The sequence below is a fragment of the Phaethon aethereus genome, assembly GCF_964289735.1.
Source record: "Phaethon aethereus genome assembly, chromosome: 3".
NCBI lineage: Eukaryota > Metazoa > Chordata > Aves > Phaethontiformes > Phaethontidae > Phaethon > Phaethon aethereus.
This window is the reverse complement of record NC_138576.1, coordinates 2,531,292-2,555,030: the sequence shown is the minus strand read 5'-3', so window position 1 is coordinate 2,555,030 and position 23,739 is coordinate 2,531,292. Positions and strand designations below refer to the sequence as shown.

Genomic DNA, 23,739 nt, shown 5'->3' with positions numbered 1-23,739 from the left:
AGAGCCCACAGACCAGCAAAGCAACGCTGTGGTGGTTTTTACTCCCAGAGTACATCTTGTGGTGAGCTGAAGTTTTTCGTCTGCTCGGCATGAAATATCGCAGTATTCCCTCAAAAAGGCACTGGTGGGGACCCAGGTGCGAGGGGGTTCACCTGCAGCCACCCAGGGGATGAGTGGCAGGGCCTGGGGTGACCCTGAGGCCCCCCCGCCAGCGCCCTGTTGTACAACACAACCCACAAACGCCATTCGGCGCGCAGCACCTCACGAAACTCCTCTGCACTGGAGGACTACATATCCCAGCATGCAATGTACCCCCTCCGGGCGGGGGCCGCGGGCAGGACTACAGCTCCCAGCGTGCAGCGCGGCGGCTCGCCCGGAGCGGAGGGAGGTGCAGTCTGGCGCGCTGTACGCTGGGAGCTGTAGTCCAACCGGACGTTGGTCACGCACGGTGCCTCCCTCCCACCGTTCCCGGTCTCTCCCCCCCGCCCCAGCTCCGCGCTCCTCCCCGCGCCGCCGGGTGTCCCTCCGTAGACGGAAGCCGAGGAGGGACGAGGGAGCCGGGGAGATTGGAGCGGCGCGATGGGTGACTCCAAAGTGAAGGTGGCGGTGCGCGTCCGCCCCATGAACCGGCGAGGTGAGACCCTCCTCCCGCAGCCACAGCGCCCCCCCGCCCTACACTGGCGACGGGGTGTGTGAGGGGAGCGGGCCCGAGGGGCAGAGCGGGGCGGGAGGCCGGGGGTGCCTGTCCGCATAGGTGTCTATAGGGGCAGGTGTGCGTGGGGCTGTGTAGGTGTGTGTCCCGGCGCGGGGCCGTGTTTATAGGTGCCTGTAGGGCGGTGTGTATCTGTGTGTTTATCGATTATGCGCGCGTGTGTAGGTACAGGTCGGCTTGTGGGCGAAGCAGCTGTCTTCACTCCATTCGCCTGACATCTTTTTTTCCTAAACTCGCCCTGTTTTAGGGCTGGTTATTTTATTTTTTTTTGTTTTGCCCCTCTCCTCCGGGGTACACCCCTCTCGCCACCTCTTGCACCTGCTTTACAGCCGGGCTGGGCCCTGGTCCCAGCTGGGGGGGCTCTCCCTGCTTTCTGGGATTTGGGGGAAAACCTCTCTCTCTCTGTATTTTTTCCTGTGCTAATTCAGCCCTCAGCTCTGTAACCCCTCTCCTTACCCCTCGGTGACTGAGTGGGACGGAGTTAACCAGTTGACAGAGGCACTATAAGGACAAAAGAAACAAAACCAAACAAGAAAACATGGAAGAGGAAGCGTGAATTGACAAGGGAAGATTTTTTTGTTGTTGTTGTTGGGTTCGGTGGTTTTTTTTTCCCCCTCAGTGAAACTTGCCTAAGGGTTATGTTAATCAGACCGTGGTGTGGGCATCTGCTTAAATGTTTATTACTTGTCTTAATTAGAAAAACTTGCTCTGGATTATGAGGAAGCAAGTATGAAAAGGCAGCTTCAGCCAAGGAATGGGAAGGTGAAGAAGGCAAAGTTCCAAGAAATGTGTATAGGGTGGCTTTTGCCCCCGACATTCTCACAGAAGTATGCCAATAATTCCTTTTGGGGAAAGGGAATGAAGTGAAGTCAGTTTAAAAGCTGAAGCGAACAAGGAGAGGCAGGAAAACCCTTTTTCTTCCATGTGATCTGAAACAAAATAACTCTTTAATTCCTTTCAATAAATAAGAGGGGAAAAAAAAGGTTAAGGTATTATATACATTACTTCCATAGCTTTTAAAATTAAAGAATGGGAATGTCAAACTGAGCTCTCAAGTCCCACATCCAAAACAGGGGAGATAGAGTTGATGTCCTTAAAGCTGATAGGTAAGGGCAATCGAGGATGTTTTGACCAAAATCTGCATTTTGTTACATTTCAGGTAGCAGTTCTCAAAACTGGGGAGGGACCTATCCCTGTGGAGATTGCTGGGAGGAGATTGAGTGACAGTGTGGAGGAGTTGGTGGGAGCTGGGATGGAAAGGAGCTGAAAGGTGATAGACATGGGCTTTCCTCTTGCTCATGTCCCTTTCCTGTCATAGGTCATTTCCTTGGCTGTGACCCAGACATCTTCTGACTATGTAGTGCTCTTTACCCCCGGGGATAGTTCCAACAGTTCAGGTTGGAAGGGACCTCTGGAGGTCTCTAGTCCAACCCGCTGCTCAGAGCAGGTCAGATTAGGTGAGGTTGCACAGGGCCTCGTTCAGTCAAGTTTTGAATCTCCAAGGATGAATAATGCACCTCTCCCTCCTGGCCTATATTCTGTATATGTTCAGTGCCAGTTTATGCACATGTAGTGGTCTTGAGGCTGTTTCCAGCTAGGGACTGAGTTCTGCAGAAAATATATGTGGGGAAGAAGCAGTGGAAGTAAAGGGGTGGAAAAAATGATGGAAGGTGATAGATTTAGAGCAGTACATCTGTTTGAAGCTTCTGCCTTGCTGGGGAGTATCCTAACACTGAGCTGCATGAATCTGGGAGAATGGGAGAGTGTATCTTGTTATCAGAGCTATTTTATTCTGTATAATCTTAAAAATGTTACGGACTAGAGAACATGACTGTAGCCTGGTTGTTCGGAGGCTCATGCAGGAGTGAGGGGCGTTTCAGTATCAGTCCTTGCTGTTCATCAGAGAGAAGAGGGATCTGAACCCCGCACTCTTGGCACGTAGCTTGGCAATCAGGGTGTACCTCACCTCTGTAAGAACTGCTCTGCAGCTATTAAGCATCCTGTTATTTTGTGAGTGATACCTAAATCAATGTCTTTTTCTCCCTGAAACAAAATGTCCTGGAATTGATTTTGTTTGGGTGTTTTTTGGTTTTTTTTTTGAGCGGATTATTTGTCACAGTCCAAATGTTTTGGTCAGTTCTAAACCACTGATACCTCCATGCAGTATTTCTGATGCTCCCAGAATTTATAGAAACAGTGATATGAAGCCTAGTATTTTTCTTACCTTCTTGATGTTAAATTTAAAAATTCATGTAGCTCTTTTTTCTGAAGAGTCATCCAGTTGTTAACTTCTGTGGCTTTGCTTTTTTAATAGGCTTTGAGGCAAGAGGCAGCTTTCTTGGAAGCTGTCTAATATGCACTTTGTTCTAAGTAGTATTTGTATGAAATTCTGGGGCTTTGGACCTGGAGCAAGTATTTGTTTTCTTCAGGATCACGAGTAATGTTCTCTCCTTCCCTCTGCACCAAAGGGCTGAAACCTGCAAACCTGTCAGATGGTTACAACTGTTGAAACTTAAGCTTTGAAATATTCTCAGTGTTGACTTGTGGTGGTGGTTGTCTTTAGTGTTTGAATTATGAATTTCTTAAGGCAAGGATTTATTAGGGTAATAAAAGCAGAATGTTTACCTAATACTAATTTATACAGCTCATAAAAGTGTAATAGGTTCCTTGCGTGCATGTTGAAGGGATTTCTGTATCAAATAGTTGGTTATTCCCACTAGTTGCAGTTCAGGGTGATAGTATTGAGGGTCCTGCTTCATTCTCATGCAAAGTGGTAATCTATAAACTAAGTTTATAGTACTAATTTTTAGCAGTGAGAGGAAGCATTTGTAATTGTTCTTGAGTTTCTTATTTTTTTGCATCTGGGTTACTTATTTTTATCTTGCTTCAAATTAGACCCCAATCCTACAAACCGTGTATGAAAGCCATGCTTTTGTAAAACTACTGCTGTGTCAACACACTCGCAGCGTCACATCTGAAGTTGTAGGCTCTGCTAGGTAGCAATGGTGGCTTCTTTTTTTGCATTTTTGCTTTCTACTTTGCAAACTAGGGTCTCAATTAGCATGCTATTATGAGTTAAATAATTGAGCACTGTTTTTTTAGATAAGACTCTTAGTCTTCTGTTTTCTTAGGTTTGTCATTCAGGGAAGTATTTCCTAGTGCACTGCTTTTTCAGGTAGGTTTTTGGTAACAATCAGCGAGTTCTTTTGCGGTTGTATTTTAGATCTGCAGTGGATTTCCTTTTACAAATACTGTCAGTGTTTGACTTCATACTGTATTTCAGATAAACTCCGTGCAAAGCTCAAGTCATACCATGAAGCAAAGCAAGCGACAGCTGGAGGCTTTTTAATTAAGATTTGTCTTACTGAATATTTTGTTTTCAGGTGATATTGGTGTATAAGCATCCCATAAGTACGTTTCAGTCCTTGTGTTTCCCTGTGCCTTTGAATCAGTTCAGGGTAGCGTTAATTAAAATATAACTACTTCTATCAATACTAAAAGAATATGACATGCTCAAGGGTATGGCTGATGACACCTTAAGCCAGTCAAAGCTACTGCTGTTGCATTGCTACATCTCACTTGGGTTAATATTTTAATGTTTGAACAAGAAAGGCAGGAAACTGTCTGCAAAAAATTATGTGCTGAGCATTCTGAATGGTTTGTTGAGGAGCAATAGAAGCACCGGTGCTAGCCCAAGGCTGGGCAGGGTGGGGAGTGGTGGTGTGGGTGTGCCAGGTCACGTTCAAACCGTGTGGGACCACAGCCTGTATTCTGGCAATGCTGCCAGATTAAACTGTTTGTAGGATTGTGGTGTAAAACCTATGGCTTCCAGTTTAAATATCGAGATACCTGAATGTCTCTTTACAGGCAATCTCTTATGTTAATGTGTATATTTATCCAGACTAGTTTCTGTGTTCAAAAAGGGATTTTTTTGCGATTTGATGATAAAGATTCTGTCTCCAGTGCTTGTAGGGAAGGAATTTGCTTCTGTATCTGTGCAAGCTTCTGACCACAGTGTTAGGAACTCATTTTATGTCCTCCTACTCTTTGGAGGAGGTTGCATTTCCAGTCACTTGAAATGTTTTTGGGTTTTGGGGAGGAGCCGGGGCTTGTTCCTGTGTTTTTGTTTGGGTTTTTTTCCCACTGGAGATTACAACAGAAACAATTCATCTATAAATTGGTGTTTGTGCAAGCAGTCTTAGAAGATTAATTATGGTATTAGAGTAAATGAAATGGCACCTGTTGTATCCTGATGGCGTTTTCTTCACCATTATCCTTGTCATACATGACTGCCTAGAGTTTTTAATATTTCCTGGTCATTGTTAATAACCTATAAAATAGTGTTTGTGGTATGAGCAAGATTAACCTAGAGGTACAGTGACAAATGGGTAAAGCATGTAGAGTTAGTGTTTCATCTTAGTGAGGCAACTGTATTTTAAGAACTGCTGTGGTGTTACTCCCCACTGCCAAAGAACCAGCAAGACTACCAGTCAGTCCAATGTGGATGCCACAAAGGCAAACAATTCCTGTGCTAATTACATCTTTAGAGCTAGCCTAAAGTGCAATATGAGATTACCTTGCTGCTCTGGTTTCATGTTTGCTTGCTCTTCGTGAAGTCAACAGAAGATCAGATACGTACGCTGTGAATAGTTCTGCCGTGGCTTTTGGGTGGTTGGTGGTAGAGCAAATGTTCCTGTTAACTCTGAAGCCTGAAACAAAGCAACAGCACCGAGTTGTGCATTGAACTTCCTCAGAGCTCTTTGCTGCATCAGAAAATCACCCGACTGATTTATTTACTTAGTCTCTGCGAGCTGAGCAGTGCATGCAATGGCAGAACTGACTGTGAGTAAGGCTGATGTCCAGTGCCTTTACTAAAGCCCTTTGGCAAGCTCATTTGTTGTAGAAAATGAAACAGCAGAAGATAGAATACTTTTTTTACCAGTTGGGCAAGGTAGTGTTAACATGTGAGGAGAGCTTGCTTGCGTTCAGTGTGCTCATGAGTTTGAGCTGACTTACATCTCATCATCGAGATTAAATAATATTGTGTGCTCTTGCAGATCCATTGATGATCTTTAATTGCTGCAAACTGAAAATTTCATGAATGATATTTGCGCAGTTCATATATATAGCAGAGAAGCTTGAAAGATGCCTGCGTAGACTTCATGTTTGGTAGACTTAAGGGACAAGTCAAATTACTCTGGTTTTGTCCAGAATGTATCAGTTACTATGTCTAATAATTAATACCCTAAAAGTGGTATTACACTAACTATTTTTTTTCCATTTAAGCTCTTAACGTTGTCATTTAGATGTAAGTTATGTCCACACTCTCTTACATAGTCAGTTAGTTTTTCCTTTATTTGTGTTGGCTTCTACATAGCAAAGGGCAAAGAGAAAAGTCACTCTAAGGCAACAAACATTGGCAGGGAGACTTGTGGACCTGTTGTGTTTGAACTTACTTTCAGATTTCTTTTTAAAACAAAACAAAAAAAACCAAACAGCTCCCTCCTTTTTTTTTTTTTTGTGTGTGACATTCATTTAATCTGTGTGATAAATAAACATTTAAATATTTTGAAGTTCCTATTTAAATATTTCTCAGTGTTATTGCCATTTGTTTTTTTGGACCAAGAAAGCAACTGTAATTTCTTACTCAATGCAATTGAAGGCTCAGGCCACAACATTCCAGTTCTAACCTTCAAGGGAATGTTAATCTCCTGAAAATCTACTGGCAATTTAAAATATAAAATTTCTATCGTCTGTCTTTACAGGAGATTATTTTGAGCTTTTGTACTTGGGGCCAGTTTTGGCTTATGAGCTTAGCAAATGCACTTTAAACCTTTCACATTTTATTTGTTATACTTCAGTTAGCTTTTCTGAAGCTCTACAAGAGCAGCCGTGCTGGTTCCCAGTGGCACTATTAAGCTTAATGTCCTGTCTCCAAGGGGTCCTTAGGTGTCGGTGCAAATGCAGCTGCCCTAAAGCTGGTAGTGGGACCAGGAGGAATGTGTCACAAATTTTATTCAACCTGTGTTATAACACCAGATTCACATCTTTGTTTTGGTGGAGTTTAGGATCAGGTATTTGAAAGGGCTGAAAAACTGTCAACCATCAGAAACTGATTTCTTAAATTGAAATCTGATGGAAAAATTTATATGGAAATAGAGGTTCTTGATGAATAGGGAAATGCTTTCCCTTAATTCATCTTATACCATCTGAAAAAAATAGAATGTATAAAGAGGAAAATATGGAAGGTCAAGTAAGTTGTAACAGACTTTTCAGCTACCATGGCTGTTATACTGAAAGCCGTTATGATGCGTGGTCCCAACCATTAGTTTAATAAATTGCAGCTAAACTTATTAACCATATCATCTTCCATTTTAAGATTATTTCAAACTGCTCTGTAAAATCTATCTATTAGGATCATTTTGTTTGGTTCTGAAAAACCCCCTTAAAGGTGGGATGACTTTTTAGGGTAGTGGCTGAAAAAGCTCCCGTATCCCCGCATGGTAGTTCAGATGTTTCCATTATGCCACCTGATGCAGCTGGGTTTGACTCTGTACCCTACTAGAGTGAGTTGGGTACATCGTTATCCAACCAGTGTTGTCATTAGTTGCAGCTACTCTATGAAGACAGTTCCCTAACTGATCCATAAATGAAGGTGGAAGTTTCCCAGAGCTGAAAACATCTGGCGTTTTCCAAAACACTTCTCCTCTCCCCTTCCTCCAGGATTCACATATGCTCTTTGTCCCTGCCCCAAACCTGTTTACTACATTTTAAAGCTGCACTGTTGCTAGTGTTTCCTAACACTGTTGTGGAAAATCTTCTATGTTGAGTTTATCATTACCAGACTCGTGACTGCTATTACAGAGGGAACACAAATTCCTACCTGTTGCTGGGAATATACCAGTGCCTGCTGAATCCACCATTGCATGCGGTGGTACGCTGCTCCTGGTTTTGCTTTTCATGCTCTCTCTTACTGACTTTTCCACCTTGTTTGAAACACACGAATTTCTTAGGCTAGTGAAAAAGCCCAAAGTGTATACAGGTGGTGTGAAATTCTTTTTACAATGCCCATTGTTCTATAAGGCTTTTATCAAAGGTGTAGTCATTTAGGATTTACACAAGTGGAGTTTCAGCTAAGATCTGCATTGCTTGAATCCCAGCTTTTATTGTCTTAGAAAACTTTTTTGGAGTTGCAAAATCAAGGTAAATGGAAAGGAGAATGGCCTCCTTCAGGCACTATCTTCCAGTTTCACAAGTAAAATACAAAGTTATCTAGGAGACTCTGTGTGAGTTGCTTGGATGCACATGACTTTGCAGTTATTCTTGCACTCAGCCCAGCTTTGCTTAACATTTCTACAGCTATGAAATGTAGATGTGGAAAAGTGACTAAGATATGTGTTACCCTTTTATTATGGACGTCACAGCTCTCCTACTCCGAAAGAGGCTTTCATTCCCTGCAATAAATGTTTCTTGAGATGTTGAGAGTTTGAGTTTTAACTTTTCAAAAAGCAATTAGCTGATTAGTTTCTTGATTTGATGAAGCAAATGAGTAGTTGATTGTGTTTACTCGGTAACGACTGAATGTAGAAACAGGTTAGCAATAATAATAGGTGAGATTTTAAATCTTGTTGAGCTACAAGATTGGTGATAAATCTCCAAAGTTTGACAGTGAGCCACTTCTTTCATCTTTTAACTTCTCCTAGATTTTGTGCTGTCTGAAAAAAACCTGTAGAGTTGAGAGAAATAATAATACCAAGCCTTGACAACTGATGAACTAATTCAACTACAAGATGAACTAATCGGTGGGTTTGGATGTGCATGCTTATCGTTTTATCTTGATGCATCCTAATTTTGCTTGTTGTTCAGGGGCAGCAAGTACACTGCTTACCTAGGAGACACTGAAACTAGTAAAAGTAAGGGTGGAGTCCCTGTGTGATCATATCCAGAAGAGCAGGAAGATAATTTGTCTATAAGGCTAACCTGCTTTAGTAATATTAAAAACTTAATGAGGTGGAAATCATGATGATATGATTTTCAGTAGTGACTAATAAAAGATTCATCTCTCAACCTACTAGAAGCATTAAAGAAATCAGTCAAAGAACATGCTTTGTAATGGAGCCAGAATTTGTAGAAAGTGTATGATGTGCTATTAAAACAGAACTTAAACTATTTCTTCAGCTAAAAGGAGAGTTGCCATGCGAGTCTTTTCCCAAGGTAACTGGGATAAGTAGCCTTAAGGCTTTCTGGATACCTAACCCAGCTTAGAGGCGGAATGTGACATTTCTTAGGGGTTTATTTCATGGGATACGAGGAGCTGATGTAGCAGTTCATCTCTGCTGGAAGAAGGTCTCACTCTTCTGCCTCCTCTCTTCCCTTCTGTACAGGTCTACCTGCTCGTTTGCACGGCCTTTGATGTTCTTCAGAGCTTTCACTGGGCTGATATAACTTTCTGTAGTGTCTGAATACATCCACTTTTCATGTTGGGTAGTTTTCTGCCATTGAAGTAACTTAAAGTGACTTACAGAGGAGTCTGCTGAGCCCAGTAGTGGCAAGAGGTGAGCAACAGGCACAGGTAGCCAGAAGGAAGGACTGAGACCTCCCTGTTTGGCAATAGCTGTTAGGTTGGCTCACCACGTGTTCCGAAACTCTGCTGTCCCCTGTCTGCAGGATGCCAGGGTGAGGGATTTGAACGTTACCTTTGAGATGACAGTAATCAGACAAGGTGTGTTGTACATGACAAATTGGCTTTGAATCTCTCCTCTTTTCCTGTGAGGGCATATGACTTTAAGGAACTCTTGTATGCCATCTGTGTGCTTTCTTAGAGGTATCTCACAAAGAGGGGTTTAATGAATGCTAGCAAGACCTTGGGTTCACTGGGCAGTCATGGCTGCAAAACCTGCCATCAGCATTCTCTGTCAAGAGATAGATTAAAAAACGTGATAGAGACCATACTGCTTACATACAGGGTGCGTGTACCTTCTGCTTTGCATAAGGGAGGTAGTGTGTAAAAACCTTCTTCTGTAGTTGAGGAAAAGCAGGTCACTGCAATACAGAATGTTAATTCTGTTGTGTTAATGTTAATTCTGAATGTTAACTAACCAGTCAGACAAAGATAAAGTGGCTTGTCGGATATGGGTTGTATGAAGAATATAAGTTCACCTAAGCAAGCATGTATTGCATATTAATGATAGGTAAATTGGCTTTCAGGGTGTGGAGAGAAATTAAAATAAACACTAGTTTCTGAAACTTGTCTGTCTCTCCCTTCTACAGGGAGCACAGTTTAATGACAGAGGAGTAGTTTTGTTCAGAAGGATTTCAGTTCCATGTGACTGCCTGCTGTGACCAGGGATCTTGAGCTTTGGCTTTCTTTGCTGTGTTTCAAGTAGCAAAAGGCTATAACATTTCTTTTTAAAAATGTCAGTGAAAGAAACATCCTCTTATTATGTTATTTAACAGTAGCAAGAAGTCTGCAAGGTGCTGTGCAATAATTAAGATCTGCGGTCTCTGCCGGAGAGATTTTCAGTCTGAGTTTATAAGGTGCTGTAAGGTGAAAGAGCAAGTACAGGTGACAAAGAAGGAAGGAGCAGAGATGAAGGAAGATGAGGATTATAATTAACATGATTAGACAGGAACATATTTTGGTGATTCAGCTGGGGTGTTGAACCCCATATGGAGGTTATTCGGTGTAGCCCCTCGTCATCACAGCGTGCGAGGGCGTCGCGGAGCGCCTGCTGGGTGCGATGAGTGCGTCGTGTTTATAGGTATCCGCACAGGGGTGTGCTTTTCAGGCTCAGCATCAGAGCGTAAGAGCACAGGGCTGGGCTTGCTTATGTCCAGGCCCCTGTGTCTGTAGGGAGTGACTTCGACTGCAAGTGGCTCTGTGCTTTTTTTATATCTAACTCCATTTGTCATTGGGTGGATACCTTGGACGGTTGTCAGTGTTATCTGAAGCTTTTACTTTGTTTTCCCCGCCTCTAGGGCTGAGAATTCTCATACATTCCAAATATTCTTATTACTCATAGTATAGATCCCATTGCTTAGCGTCATTTGGAAGAGTTGGGCTTTCCAGCTGACTGGGAGCCTGTGGGGAAGGGTAAGCCCTTTTCTACACGCTCGCACTTAAATTATTTTTGATGGGACTTGAATTTCTCCAAGCAGGTGCCCCAGGACTGACAGCTGGCATGGCGTGCTGCAGTATCACAACAGTGGCCGGGGAAAATGCGCTGCAGATGGTAGGGGCAGCTTTCCCTCCGAGCGTGTGAGCCATTGAGAGAGCATTAAGAAGAGCTGTCAAAGTGGTACCATGCCTAATGGTTCTTTCCCCAGAAGAAATTTCATACTGCCTTATATATGCTGATTGTCCTTCAGTAAAACCTAAGTGCTCTTTCTTGTTTTGAAAAGAGTCTGTGCTTTAAAGCTGGACAGGATCCATCCCATCAGAATATCTCTAGAAGTGGAATTTGGCAGTAGTCCTGTTTCTATTCTCTAGCTGATGGGTGGCTGTCAGACTGCCTGAATAAATTTGGTGGCTGGAGGAAGTAATGGTGTATATAATCCTTGTGCTTTAGGAGCAGCACTTGACACTTTCTCATTTCTTTATAGAGCTTGATCTGCATACAAAATGTGTGGTGGATGTGGATGCAAACAAGGTTATTCTTCATCCTGTAAACACCAACCTTTCAAAAGGAGATGCCAGGTAAGACTTTTGAATTAGGAAGGTCAGGTTTAATAAATTAAACATGAGACTAACAACTGGGAAAGGTAGGCCTTGATAGAGGGCTTTCAATTTAAAAAATAATATATATTCTTTCTGCAATGTAATTGCCTTCATCTATAAATAAGGCTGATTTTACCATGCTAGGGAGATACTTTGAAAACGTAGTGCTGACTGCACTTGCTTCCTGCTCTAAACAATGTGTTAGCAGGTAACGGGTCTGTGAATTGTTTCATGTCTTCTCATAGGCTATTATGGAAGAGGAGAAATTTAAATTTGCAAAATAATTTGAGCGGGGCACAGTTTGTCGTTTTGGAATGAAATTAATTTTCACAATTATCTTCTCGTAACGGGCTTGTATTCGTTTTGTAAGAAGGGGAATGGGAACACACTGGAGAGGTGTAGATCTAGGAGTGTCTTGACAGTGGGGCATTACATGCATCAAAAATACTTGGGAAGGTGGCTAAGGGTGGGGAACAATTTATGTTGGAACTGACATCCATTTCTTAAACTACAGTGAAATTGAAAAGTCCTGTAATAATTGATAGGGTTAAGGTTGTGACTGCTTAATTTATTGCTTGTTTCGGGGGGGGGCGGGAATTAAAAAATGTATGCATGAAACAAAACGACAGGGGTACAGGAAAAGGCAAAACCCGTTACTGGACATCTACAGTTAGTCATGATCTGGTTTTGGGGGTGGGGGGGGTAGGAAGTGGTCTTAGTGGTGACAGATAGGAGAAAAATTCAGTTAAACACATAGAAGAGCTTTGTTTAAATGTAACATATAATAGCTTTTTCATGTAAAGCTGAACTGTATGCCAGTGGCCTGTAGAAGTATTCTTTACCTGATCTCTGATAATTTCAACTTTTCAAACCCAAGTGGTAGCAAATGGAAAAGCAAAGAGATCATCGGATGCAATATATACTTTCTATTGTCATCAGCTGACAGACTTATTACAGACAGTGGGACTGGAGCTTTACTAAGTTAGCTAAAATCGAACGGGCTGTGTGTGGTGGGGTGTTTTTGTTTGTATCAATATCTGCCTCCTCCAGAAACACATGCATTGTTTAGCTGCCAAATACCTAGGTTGATTTGAGCCTTTAAAACTGCTAAAAATGGCAGGAAATTAAGATTCTCAGAAGCCTAGTCAGCCAGAGCTGTATTAAGAATGTTATTCTTAGTTCCTCTGAAATGTGGCAACCAATCGAACGCTACATAGTTTATACTCCCTAATATATGTTTAAAAAAATGTTCATACTGCAGCCAGGAGGGAATACGTCATGCAAATCATGCCCCTGGCAAGGGAGGAATCGGTTGGCAATTGCGTTGACTTCCCAGACAAGATGGTGAGCCTAGTGTGAGAAACCAGCGTGCCAGACCGAAGAATACTTCATTTGCATTTTCACAAATACCCATTGCTAATCTAAGCAGGAAGCATAGTAAATTTATATGGGGTGATTTAATAGAAGAGGGGAAAGTGGAGGCCCATTAACTGCATTAAAGGTTTGCCTGCAAACAGTGAGACAACATTATCTCAAAAACGTAGTTGGAGTAGTGAGGATTTGGAACAGGGACCTATCTAGCATGTAATACCCTTGAGAGAGGCTGCCGCTAAATTGTCTTGGCTTCTGCAGCTCCATCAGAGGAATCTTAAATACCAGCTCAAGGAAAAGGTTAGTTTTAGTTACAGTTCTTCTAAGTTTGGGGGTTAATTTATGCTCAGGTTCTGCTTCTGTTTCCAAATCCACTGTCAACATCTTTGCCTTGTGCTATAAAATCATTCATTTTGATTTCAGACTTGTCTAGTGTCTCAAGTAAGCTGGAGGAATTCTGGAAAACCAAGGGTGCTTTTAATTAAACAGGGAAAAGAAAATAATATTGTAAATACATTCTTTAGATGCTTGCAAAGCAGGATAAGTTTGAAAATCTTAAGAGCTTTGCTGCATTTCTCATTAAGATGCCAGGTCAGTTTAGGAACAGGGAAAAGAATTTTAGAAACAGAAATCTGTGCTGTCACATACCCACTAGTCATGACTCAGCTGTGCTCTGGTAGGGAGTGACATTTGGAAAAACAACCGATGACTTTTGGAAATATGCATGTTTTCCCACTTCCATCTTCTCTGGTAGAAACCACATCTGGGAGGTGGGTAGGTGTAAATAAATAGTTTAATAGTTTAATGTAAATTAATAGTTTAATAGTTTAATGTGACACATTAGCCTGTGTCACAGTTGCACATATTTGTCCTGTCTCCCCAAGGCGGGAACCTGCTGTGCAGGTTTCAGTAATCTGATCACGTACAAAAGATCAATTTTAAAATCTGTCGGATCACCTCCAGGCTGGATAGGCTTCATTACTAACCTTGGGCTATTGGGAGGCAGGTTGGGTTGAGTGGTGGTTTCTTACATTAAAATGAAAATTACGCTGTGTGGAAATGGTCAACCTTTAGTTGCTTTCAGAAAATTATTTGATACAGAGCCTTGAGTTTTGTCATGAATTTCCCAAAATTACCTCTTTAAATGAAAACCTCCCCTTTCAAGGATGTGTGAATGAATAGTCATTAGCATGACTTGTCGACCTTTTTGTTTGCCTTATGTAGTTCTCTGTTCTCTTTGTTGCAAAGGTCAAGGCTAAAGTTTCTTTATCAACATGGGATTTACTGTGTGCTGCAAAGATTACTCATAGCATTATTACTTGGTGTCTAGGGCTTGAAAGAGGGTGGGAACTCATTTTGATTGAAGTGAATAGATAAGTCCTAGGCAACAATTGGAATGTTTATAGGAATTAATTTTTTGGAAAATCTCCAAATAGTCTCTCATTACTCTAGGTTCCTTTATAGCCTTTTTTTTTTAACTGTCAATTTCCTTGTGCTGTTATTTTACATTTCCCAAAAAAGACCTGTTAAAATTATTTAAAAATTATTACAGATAAAGGAGTGTTTATTATATACTGCAGACATAACTGTAATTGATTTGTAACTGATACAAGCTCAGAAATCAGTTGTGTTTTAGTCTGGCACAGGCCTGTGAATGAGCCATGGTATTTGTAAGACAAAGCATTTATTAAATCTGGCCAACAAACCATCTTTGAGCCTTTTTATTAAGAGAATATGCTTAGAAATGAAAGGAGTGCTGACTTCTGTGTACTGCTGTCACGATTTGTGGTTTATAGATGGTTTCCCTCTTGTTTTGTAGAACAGAGAGAGTCCGGAGACTGGCATAGGGTAAAAACTATTCCAAGGAATGAGTGCAGCTAACTGCAGCTGACAAGTGTGTTAGACCAGTCTGGGTTTTTCCTTTTCGGCTATTGTAATATCTTTATAATTAGTGCTTTGTAATAGATATTTCAATAATTGAGTATCTTTATAAGTATTTTTAAAAACTGGTTTGTTTTTAAGGTATCTATTCCTGGGTTTAAGCCAGCTTACTTTTGTATGTCCACAGACAACATTTTTGCTCACGAAGTCATGATACTTAAACTCAATTTGATTGTTTTTTAAGGAGTTCTGGAAACTGAGAAGGGATGTACTATTACCTTAGACTTGAGGATTTTTGTAGCCTTGCAAGATGTGAACTTGATGATTTTTGCTTTGATGAGAGATTGGATGAAGCCCAAGTATATAAAGGAATAAATTTTCTTTCTGAGACAAATGACAGTCCTGAAAAATGTTGTGAGGGGAAATAATTTTAGTCTGTTTTCCTTGTAATAAAAACAGGGTCAGCTTTCAGAGCTATAGATAATGCTTACCTTGTCATGGCTACTAATAATAATACTCCCAAAGAGAAATTTCTTCCATAATAAATTTAAAGATTGTTGAGAGAATAAAACCAATACTCACGGAATTTAGTGAAAAAGAAAAATTTAAAAAGATCCTACTTCTGCAGTAAGTAGGTAATAAATTGCTATTTCATAGAATCGTAGAATCCTTTAGGTTGGAAAAGACCTTTAAGATCATCAAGTCCAACCATTAACCCTGCACTGCCAAGTCCACCACTAAACCATGTCCCTAAGCACCACATATATATGTCTTTTAAATGCCTCCAGGGATGGTGACTCCACCACCTCCCTGGGCAGCCTGTTCCAGTGCTTGACAACCCTTTTGGTGAAATTTTTCCTAATATCCAATCTAAACCTCCCCTGGCACAAGAGGGAACAAGGCTGTCTCCTCTTGTCCAGTCGCCTGTTACTTGGGAGAAGAGACCAGCACCCACCTCACCACAACCCCCTTTCAGGTAGTTGTAGAGAGCGATGAGGGCTCCCCTCAGCCACCTCCTCTCCAGACTGAACACCCCCAGTTCCCTCAGCTGCTCCTCATAAGACTGGTGCTCCAGACCCCTCCCCAGCTCCGTTGCCCTTCTCTGGACACGCTCCAGCACCTCAACGTCCTTCTTGTCGTGAGGGGCCCAACATTGAACACAGCATTCGAGGTGTGGCCTCACCAGTGCTGAGTCCAGGGGCACGATCCCTGCCCTGCTCCTGCTGGCCACACTAGTGCTGATACAGGCCAGGATGCTGTTGGCCTTCTTGGCCACCTGGGCACACTGCTGGCTCATGTTCAGCTCATGTTCAGCCGGCTGTCGACCAGCACCCCCAGGCCCTTTTTCTGCCGGGCAGCTCTCCAGCCACTCCTCCCCAAGCCTGGAGCGTTGCGTGGGGTTGTTGTGGTCGAAGTGCTGGACCCTGCACCTGGCCTTATTAAACCTCATACAGTTGACCTCTGCCCATTGATCCAGCCTGTCCAGATCCCTCTGCAGAGCCCTCCTACCCTCCAGCAGATCAACACTCCCACCCAGCTTGGTGTCATCTCCAAACTTACTGAGGGAGCACTCGATCCCCTGGTCCAGATCATTGATAAAGACATTAAACAGAACTGGCCCCAGTACTGAGCCCTTGGGGAACACCGCTTGTGACCGGCCACCAACTGGATTTAACTCTGTTCACCACAATACTTTGGGCCCATCCATGCAGCCGGTTTTTAACCCAGCAAAGGGTACACCTGTGCAAGCCATGAGCAGCCAGTTTCCTATTGTATACTCCTGGAGAAATGTTGTCAAAGGCTTTACTAAAGTCTCAGTAGACAACATCCACAGCCTTTCTCTCACCCACTAAGTGGGTCACCTTGTCATAGAAGGAGATCAGCGTTAGTCAAGCAGGCCCTGCATTTCATAAACTGGGCCCGGTCATCTGGTTGTCCTGTATGTGCCGCATGATGGCACTCAAGACGGTCTGCTCGCTAACCTTCCCCGGCACCAAGGTCAGACTGACAGGCCTGATTTTTACCCCTTTCCCCCTTCAGATCTAGTTTAAAGCTCTGTCAGTGAGCCCTGCTAACTCCTGTGCAGAGATCCCGTTCTCCCTTTGAGACGAGTGTACCCCATCCTTTGCCAGCAGGCATGGTGTTGTGTAGATGGACCCATGACTGAAGTTTGCTTTTTTTTTTTTTCTTACAAAGCTGAAGAACCTTTTAGTCCTTATGAAGAAGACAGGAAGATTAGGACTGAGACAGACAGAATGCTGTGAAAGATGTAGCTATGGTACTGGAAAATAATTATCGGAGTCTTAAGGACTATGCAGCATTAGTTCACTCATTTTAAAGGGTTAAGTGTGAAGTGCATGAGTGGTAACAATCCTGTGCAACTTCTAAATCAAAAAAAAAAAAAAAGAAGGATTGGAAGGGCTTACTAATTGTAAAACACTACTGCTGTGGTCCTGGGAATTAAAATGCATCTACTGAGCCAAGCTTTGTAATCTACTTTACCATGAAAGTTTACAAAATGCCTAGATACCATGTTAAATAATAGGTAAAGCGCCCAGAGCTTTTCCCAAGCTCAGAAAGTGTAGAACTAAATATGGTCTTATCAGATGCTGTTTTCACCCATTCTTTGTTCAGTTACTAAAAACTAGACTATGGCGTTCGTGCAAGCCCACACAAGCTCCCTCTGCCTGCTCTGTTAGCCAGAAATCCTGTGGTGGTGGTCCCCGGTGTGGAGGCAGCCCCAGCTGTGCCGACAGGCAGGGCAAGCTGCTGCTTGGCACAGCCTTAGCGGCCGTAGGATATTTGGTCCGCACAGAGCACGGGTGAAGCCGGCTTTCCTCTGGCTGTGATGTGTGTGTGACTCCTTAGCGTGACTCGAGAACTTTCCTTAAAGCTGGCTAAAAGCTGAAAATAAGTCACAGCTTATCAGCCCTTGCTGTGGGGAGTATTACAGTTCTCGTGCTCTCTTGATAAAAATGGAAAATGCTAATCTTCGTGTAGCCGACTACATGGGAAATGCCTGAGTAGCGAGGTGGTAAAACTTGCACATAAATCAATTTCTTTTGCAAAAATTATAAACAGGGAATGTGTTGGTTGGGGAAATTGTACATTAAGCAGTGAAAAACTTGCATGAACCCATTATAAATAAATAATCTCTTTGTGACGTGAAGAAGCATATATATTACTTGTACGATTCACTAAAATATGTGATATGTGGAATATAGGCAAAAATCTCAGATAAAGAAAGGTTTAGAAAGAGTTGAAAATATCATGATCCTATTTATCTATGTTATAGTATCTCACAGTTTTTGCACAATTAATCGATTCTCCTCATATCTTCCAGAACAGCACGCAGACAGTCAAGATGCCTAGAGAGGAAATGCTGAGGTGATTATATAGGCGTTCTTGTATGTGTGTAATAAACATACAGCTGACTGGTAGCAGTAAGCAGGAAGACTTCGACTTTTAAAAATAATGTATGATAGCAGGAGCACGTAGGGGTGCACACTTCAATTTTTCTACCTTAGGAAAGAATGCACATAATCAGAAAATGAGGAAAATGTATGAAGGCAATGCCATATACGGAGTTAATGTGCAGAACGCCTTGCACCAAGGAGACAGTGAGAGGCAATTACTGGTATATAGTCATGGAAAAATGCACACATTTCCTTTAAAATACATCAGGATCCTGCCTGATGTTAGGTCAGAACCACTGGAAGAGCTGCCTTATCTTAGGCAGTGTTTTATGTATGTGTCCCCAGTTGTTCACGCATTTTTACTTAGAAGTATCAGCTGTTGGACACAGCCAGAAATTGAATATTGAGCTTGGTGGACCACTTGCATGGTGTAATACAGTTGCTATGTGACACCAAAGCAATTTAAAGGAAGAAATATTATTGTCGCTGAAGATGGGTGAAAACTAATTGCGTTGCATGCATCTTTTCCTCTCTGCATCTTTCCTGGCACTGTATTAATTCTTGCTGTGTTAAACTGCTCAGGATAGGAACAATTCAGATTAGGATGTGAGTGTGTGGAAACAATGCTAACTGCATAGTTGGCTGTGTTACCCCCCTACACTAAGGGGGAATGGCTTGCTGTGGGTAAGGGTTCATACTCATGTATAAAACTCTGAGAATGAAATTTCTAGGTTAGAAGTTAGTTCAGCTTTATCTTACAGGGAACAGATTCATGCAACGTTTCATAATGCAGAAATGTTCCAGGAAGTTGTGGGGGGAGGGAAAGAGTGTGTTTGTGTTCCCAAGACTGATAGCTGACATCCAGAAGAAAGGGAAGCCTGCCTCTCTCGACATCCATACTGGTGTTTTGTGGGCACAAAGCAGCTCACAGGAAATTAGTGTTTGCGAAAACAGTGCTATGAGATTTTCCTGTATTGCTGACTTTGCCTGTGCAGCTCTGTTGCATCTCTGTACACAAACTCTCGCTTCAAGCATGCCCTTGTTCTGTAAAATGATTTTCTAATGAGCTCCCTCAAGTATGTATTGCAACTTTTTATTGATCAGGTTACTGAACAGCCTCACTAAGTTAGAACAGGGCAGGAAATAAGCCTCACTTAACACAGGCAGTGTCATAGCAATGTTTGAATGGAATTGTGGTAAAACCATTGCTTTTTCAGTCTATTATCAGAGTTTATTTTGTAGGAAATCATATTAAACCTGTATTATGGAGCGCACTCTGTACATGTGCATTAAAGCTAGACTGCATCTGGCTGCCAGTCATCTATGTTTTACTGAAAAATGTCTTCTGATATAAAAATCATATGTCTAAATACTTTTCATGAGTTGCTGCAGTAGCTAGAAATTATTTTCTTTCTTAAAAGTTTGAAGGTCATCTGTTTGTCCTGGAAAGATCTTAAAGCAGAGACGAGTCGGAAGAGACAAAGGATGGAGACGATGTCTTGAGGACGGTAGGGCTAGCACACAAGACTCTGTTACTGTGAACCTCCTGTGTCTTTGGTTGCACGAATGAGGAATTATATTGCACAAGGAGGTGGATGCTTGCCTTATAAAATACTTATCTTGTGTAAAATTGGGAAGCAGGAGTTCTGCCAGGAGAGAAGGGGGTTGCTGTACTTCAAGTTGTGCTTTTGAGGAAGTGTATTTGCTACAACTCACGTGCTTTGACTTGAGTAAAAGTGAACATGCAAGATAGAAACCCTCCAAAAATTCTTGTCATGGACAAAAAAGTTAACAAAACTTTGAACTGTGCTTGTGTGTGTCAGTGTGCTTAAAAAAGGCTTGTATCTTATTTTGTATTGCTTAAGAAAATGGTGAGACTGTGAAGAATTTTTTTACTATAGCCAATTCCCTTCCCACCAGTTGGGTCACATCTATTTACTTCTACCTTTTTTATGGCTAACATAGCTATAGCAAATTACAATTATCTGTTATTTATAAACTCTGTGCCCATATTGTAAGTGAAAACTACTTTTATCATGAGCCATGTCCTCTTGAAATGGGAACTGGGTGGCCACACCACTACTAGGAATCGTCCTTGGCCACCTTATATTCCTTAGCTGAATGTCAAAGAAGCCTTTTTTGATCTTGTTGCTGATTTGACCAAGTAGGTAATAACCCACTGTATTTGAGGGAAAGAGTAAAGATAATAGATGAAGAATTAATTTGGTTCACATGTCACATGATCTGAAAGTATAACTTTGAACTTGTGTTTTGTGGATTCCTAACCTTTGATACTTTTTCTTCTTAAAACCTAATACATTTGTAAAGTACCTGCAACCTTAATTCTTCACTAAATTGAAGGCTTTTAATAGCTGATGTAATCTAGCAGCAAGTTCTGGAGTACCCTTAGCATTGTTGACCTGCTTGCAGGCAGTGTTTGGAGGTTGGTGATGATAGTTGCTAAGCAGCCTGTCCTTCGTGCAAACTTCTCTGGAGATGGCAAAGGCTTCTGACTGTGAGTTATCTAAGGAGTGGACTTCTGGTGCAAACAGAAAGTAATTTGTAGTCCCTTCCCATTGCAAAGTGGTATCAGCAGTAAAGGCCAGCTCCCAGAGTTTTGTTTTGTTTAAAACAACAACAACCACAAAACAAAACCCGATAAACCCTCTTTGTGGCCTATTGAAGCTATGAGAATGAACAAGCTAAATATTTGAGTGAAATGCAGCTTTTATTTAAATCTCTATAGCAATTTTGAGAGAACTGTCAACAGTTTTGGTTTTAGAGCTAGCCTATATCTGAAGCTTAGAATATCAGGCTGTTTAAGCTTCAAGGAGACTGTGATGTGTTAATTGTTTTTTGACTTGTTAAATCCACAAGTTAAAACAGACAAATCCATTTGCTTCAAGAAGAGTCAGTTGGAATTTGGCTCAGTGTCAATCTTTTTCTGGACTTCAGTTTCAATGGAATTAGCATTTGACCCAGTGTTTTCCAGTTTAGCCCATTGACTTTGCTGTATTGTAGGTTTATCTCTTATGAAAATAGTTTAAAAGTACATAGCATTTGATTCAATTGTAGTAATTCTTTGAAATGGTAGCAATCAAGTCAAAACTCTGTTTGTATGTCTGAAAATAAGGAAATGACACTAACAAATTACCCTCTGCTATTCTGACAGCATAAACCGAACAAAACACTGGATAGGTAATGAAAGCTGAGCTTTAAGTTTGAAATACTTGTTTCTGATGTTGGTCTAATATGTTTACAGAAGACTTAAGGGCTTTAAAGTATATTTCCTGATCTTAAGATCTGCCTTTAGTATTCTGAGTAAATATTGCAGCTATGAGTGCTTGTGTGAAATTATTCCATCTTAATTTTCAACTCTTAAATAATGGTATTTCATGAGGTAAGACTATAAAATGGATTTAGCAGTCAGAATGATGTTGAATAATACTCCTGCAGGCTGAAGGATTATTTCAGTGGCTGGAGCCGCTGGATTCTGTGGAAGGTGATAGATGCAGTTTCAGGACAGCTTTTAAAACCTCAGCATTGGAAGGTATTTGGAGTGTCAGCAAATACCTAGCATCTTCAGTGAGATTTCATGCCTATCAAGTAAGCTTGTATCAATTTTAAGAACAGAACTTGAAAAAAAAAAAAATATAAAAAATGAGTTTGCTAAACTTCTTAACTGCCCTAAACTGTTTTTATGCCTACCAGTTTTGTTTTGAGGATACTCAAGATTAAACTCCAAAATCTTGATCTCAGAATAATATGATGATGAGATCAGAAAAAGATGCAAGAGAAGGTATTTCTTGCCATCCAACATGAGTGATGAGTAATAGCCAGAATAACTTTGTGCTGAGCAACTCTAGCGCTCTTCGCTGCAGTCATTTTAGATTGTGTAGATGTATCCCTCAAGCTAATGTGAAATAAGATAATCTGAATGGTCAGGGTTGAGTATCTGTGGCAGGACATGCTTTGATGCTCTCCTGATAAGGTGGTTAAATGCCTTATGTTATCATCTGTGATTGTAACACATATACTTTCATGGTCAACTGGAATACATAGGTAGGTAATATCATGTATAGTCTTCTGAATTCTTTACAGTTTGGAAAATGGAACATAAAAACTGTCAGGGTTTGTTTCCTAAATTATTGATGGGCTTATTATAAAAAGTGAAGAAAAGGAGAAACCTTGTACCAATTAGTGTCTTACATTCATTGTCCTGACGAACTTTGAACAAGTTTTTGGAGTTATTTGTGTGCGTCAATTTGAGATAACTTGTCCTTTTTTTGTTGTGGTGGTAATTTTAGAATTAGAAGTTCAAAAGATGACACTTACACGTGATGCTCCATTACATTTAAGAGGGTTAGCCTGATTCTGCCACCGTCTTGCAGCTCTGTAAGTTTGAAATAACACTACTGAAATAACAAACTAGCAGAGGAAGTTGTTTCTGTGTTTTCAAGCTCTTACAGTAGGAAGGGAAAACTGCAATTGCTGTAGCACCTCAAGATTTGCTTTAATACTTGATATTCCTTCACCTATTTTGATTTCAGTAGATGGAAAAGAGATAAAAGAACTGCTTTTTCTCCTCATCCTCTGAGGAGAAGTCAACATCTTGTAGGTATTTTTGTTTTTTGTTTTCCATGAGCTAGGTCTGCAGGAATGCAGCATCTGCTGCTCTTGCATGGGCAGCACCCTTCCCTCTGTTTTGGGATGTCTGTCCTTCCTGGAAAGAAGCTCTGGAGGTATGGCTGTTTATGGCCTCTTCCTAAAAGTCACACTAAATTTTTTTGTTGTTGTTGTTGCAGTTTTAGACATACCAAGCTATTTTCCTCTGTTGTTCTAATTGTTGTTCTAATTTATGTTACAGTAACATGTGCTTTTATCCATTCTTTTGGTATGGAGCAGGACAAAGTCTGATCGTATAAAACTTGGCTTCCTGTGCACTGCTGTGGTGCCGAGGTAGGAGTGTGGCATTCAGTGTTCTGGGAGTATGTGAAATAAAATAACATTTTAATTAGTGCTTTAAAGTTCACGGCAGCTGTGATAGGCATGTACCATCTTAAAAAAATGCAAAGCCTAATTGTCCGATGAGCGCTTCTTTGAGGAGAGAAGCAATCGGGTTAAGTAGTGATTTTTTTTTTTTTTTTTTGCTACATGAGTGTAAAAGGAGAGGACTGGACTTCAGAGGTGTCTGGGGAGACGTCCAGAGACACCCATCTGGGATGGACATGGAGGTCCATCGAAGGATGGACCTCTGGTAAGAGCAGTGGCTGCATTGTGGGATTTAGGTTTTGCCCGAGCTCTGCCATACACTTCTTATCTGCCTGTAGGACAGTCACTTCAGATTCTTTTCTTCCATTTCTAGCCTCTAAAATAAATCTAGCATTTTTTCCATTTTATCTAGTGCAAGAAGGGTTTTATTGTTTGAGGTGGGTGGGTTTTGGTGGTTTTTGGTGGTTTTGTGGGTTTTTTGCTCTTGTTGTCTTGGGGTTTTTTGTGTTTGAGTTTTTTTGGTTGGTTTGTGTTTTAAGCAGGAAGGTTCCCGTGCTGCTGTATAATTAATTAGGTCACATAGCTCAGTGGGACCAGAACTCAGGGCCTCTGTCTCGTGGTAGTGTCGTAAAGAAACCTACAACTTCATG

The 23,739-nt window shown here is 41.4% G+C and overlaps 1 protein-coding gene across 1 annotated transcript in view; it reads left to right on the top strand.

Annotated features, from left to right (window-relative positions):
• Window positions 1-579: 579 nt before the first annotated feature.
• The window catches only part of KIF13B (kinesin family member 13B), a gene marked incomplete at its 5' end in the record, with an annotated part of 127,798 nt that continues 104,638 nt past the window's right edge, over window positions 580-23,739 (top strand). Inside the window, 2 exons of the mRNA XM_081997575.1 lie at window positions 580-634; window positions 11,315-11,408. Of these exons, the coding sequence (XP_081853701.1) occupies window positions 580-634; window positions 11,315-11,408 (149 nt within the window). The remainder of the gene's footprint in view (window positions 635-11,314; window positions 11,409-23,739) is intronic.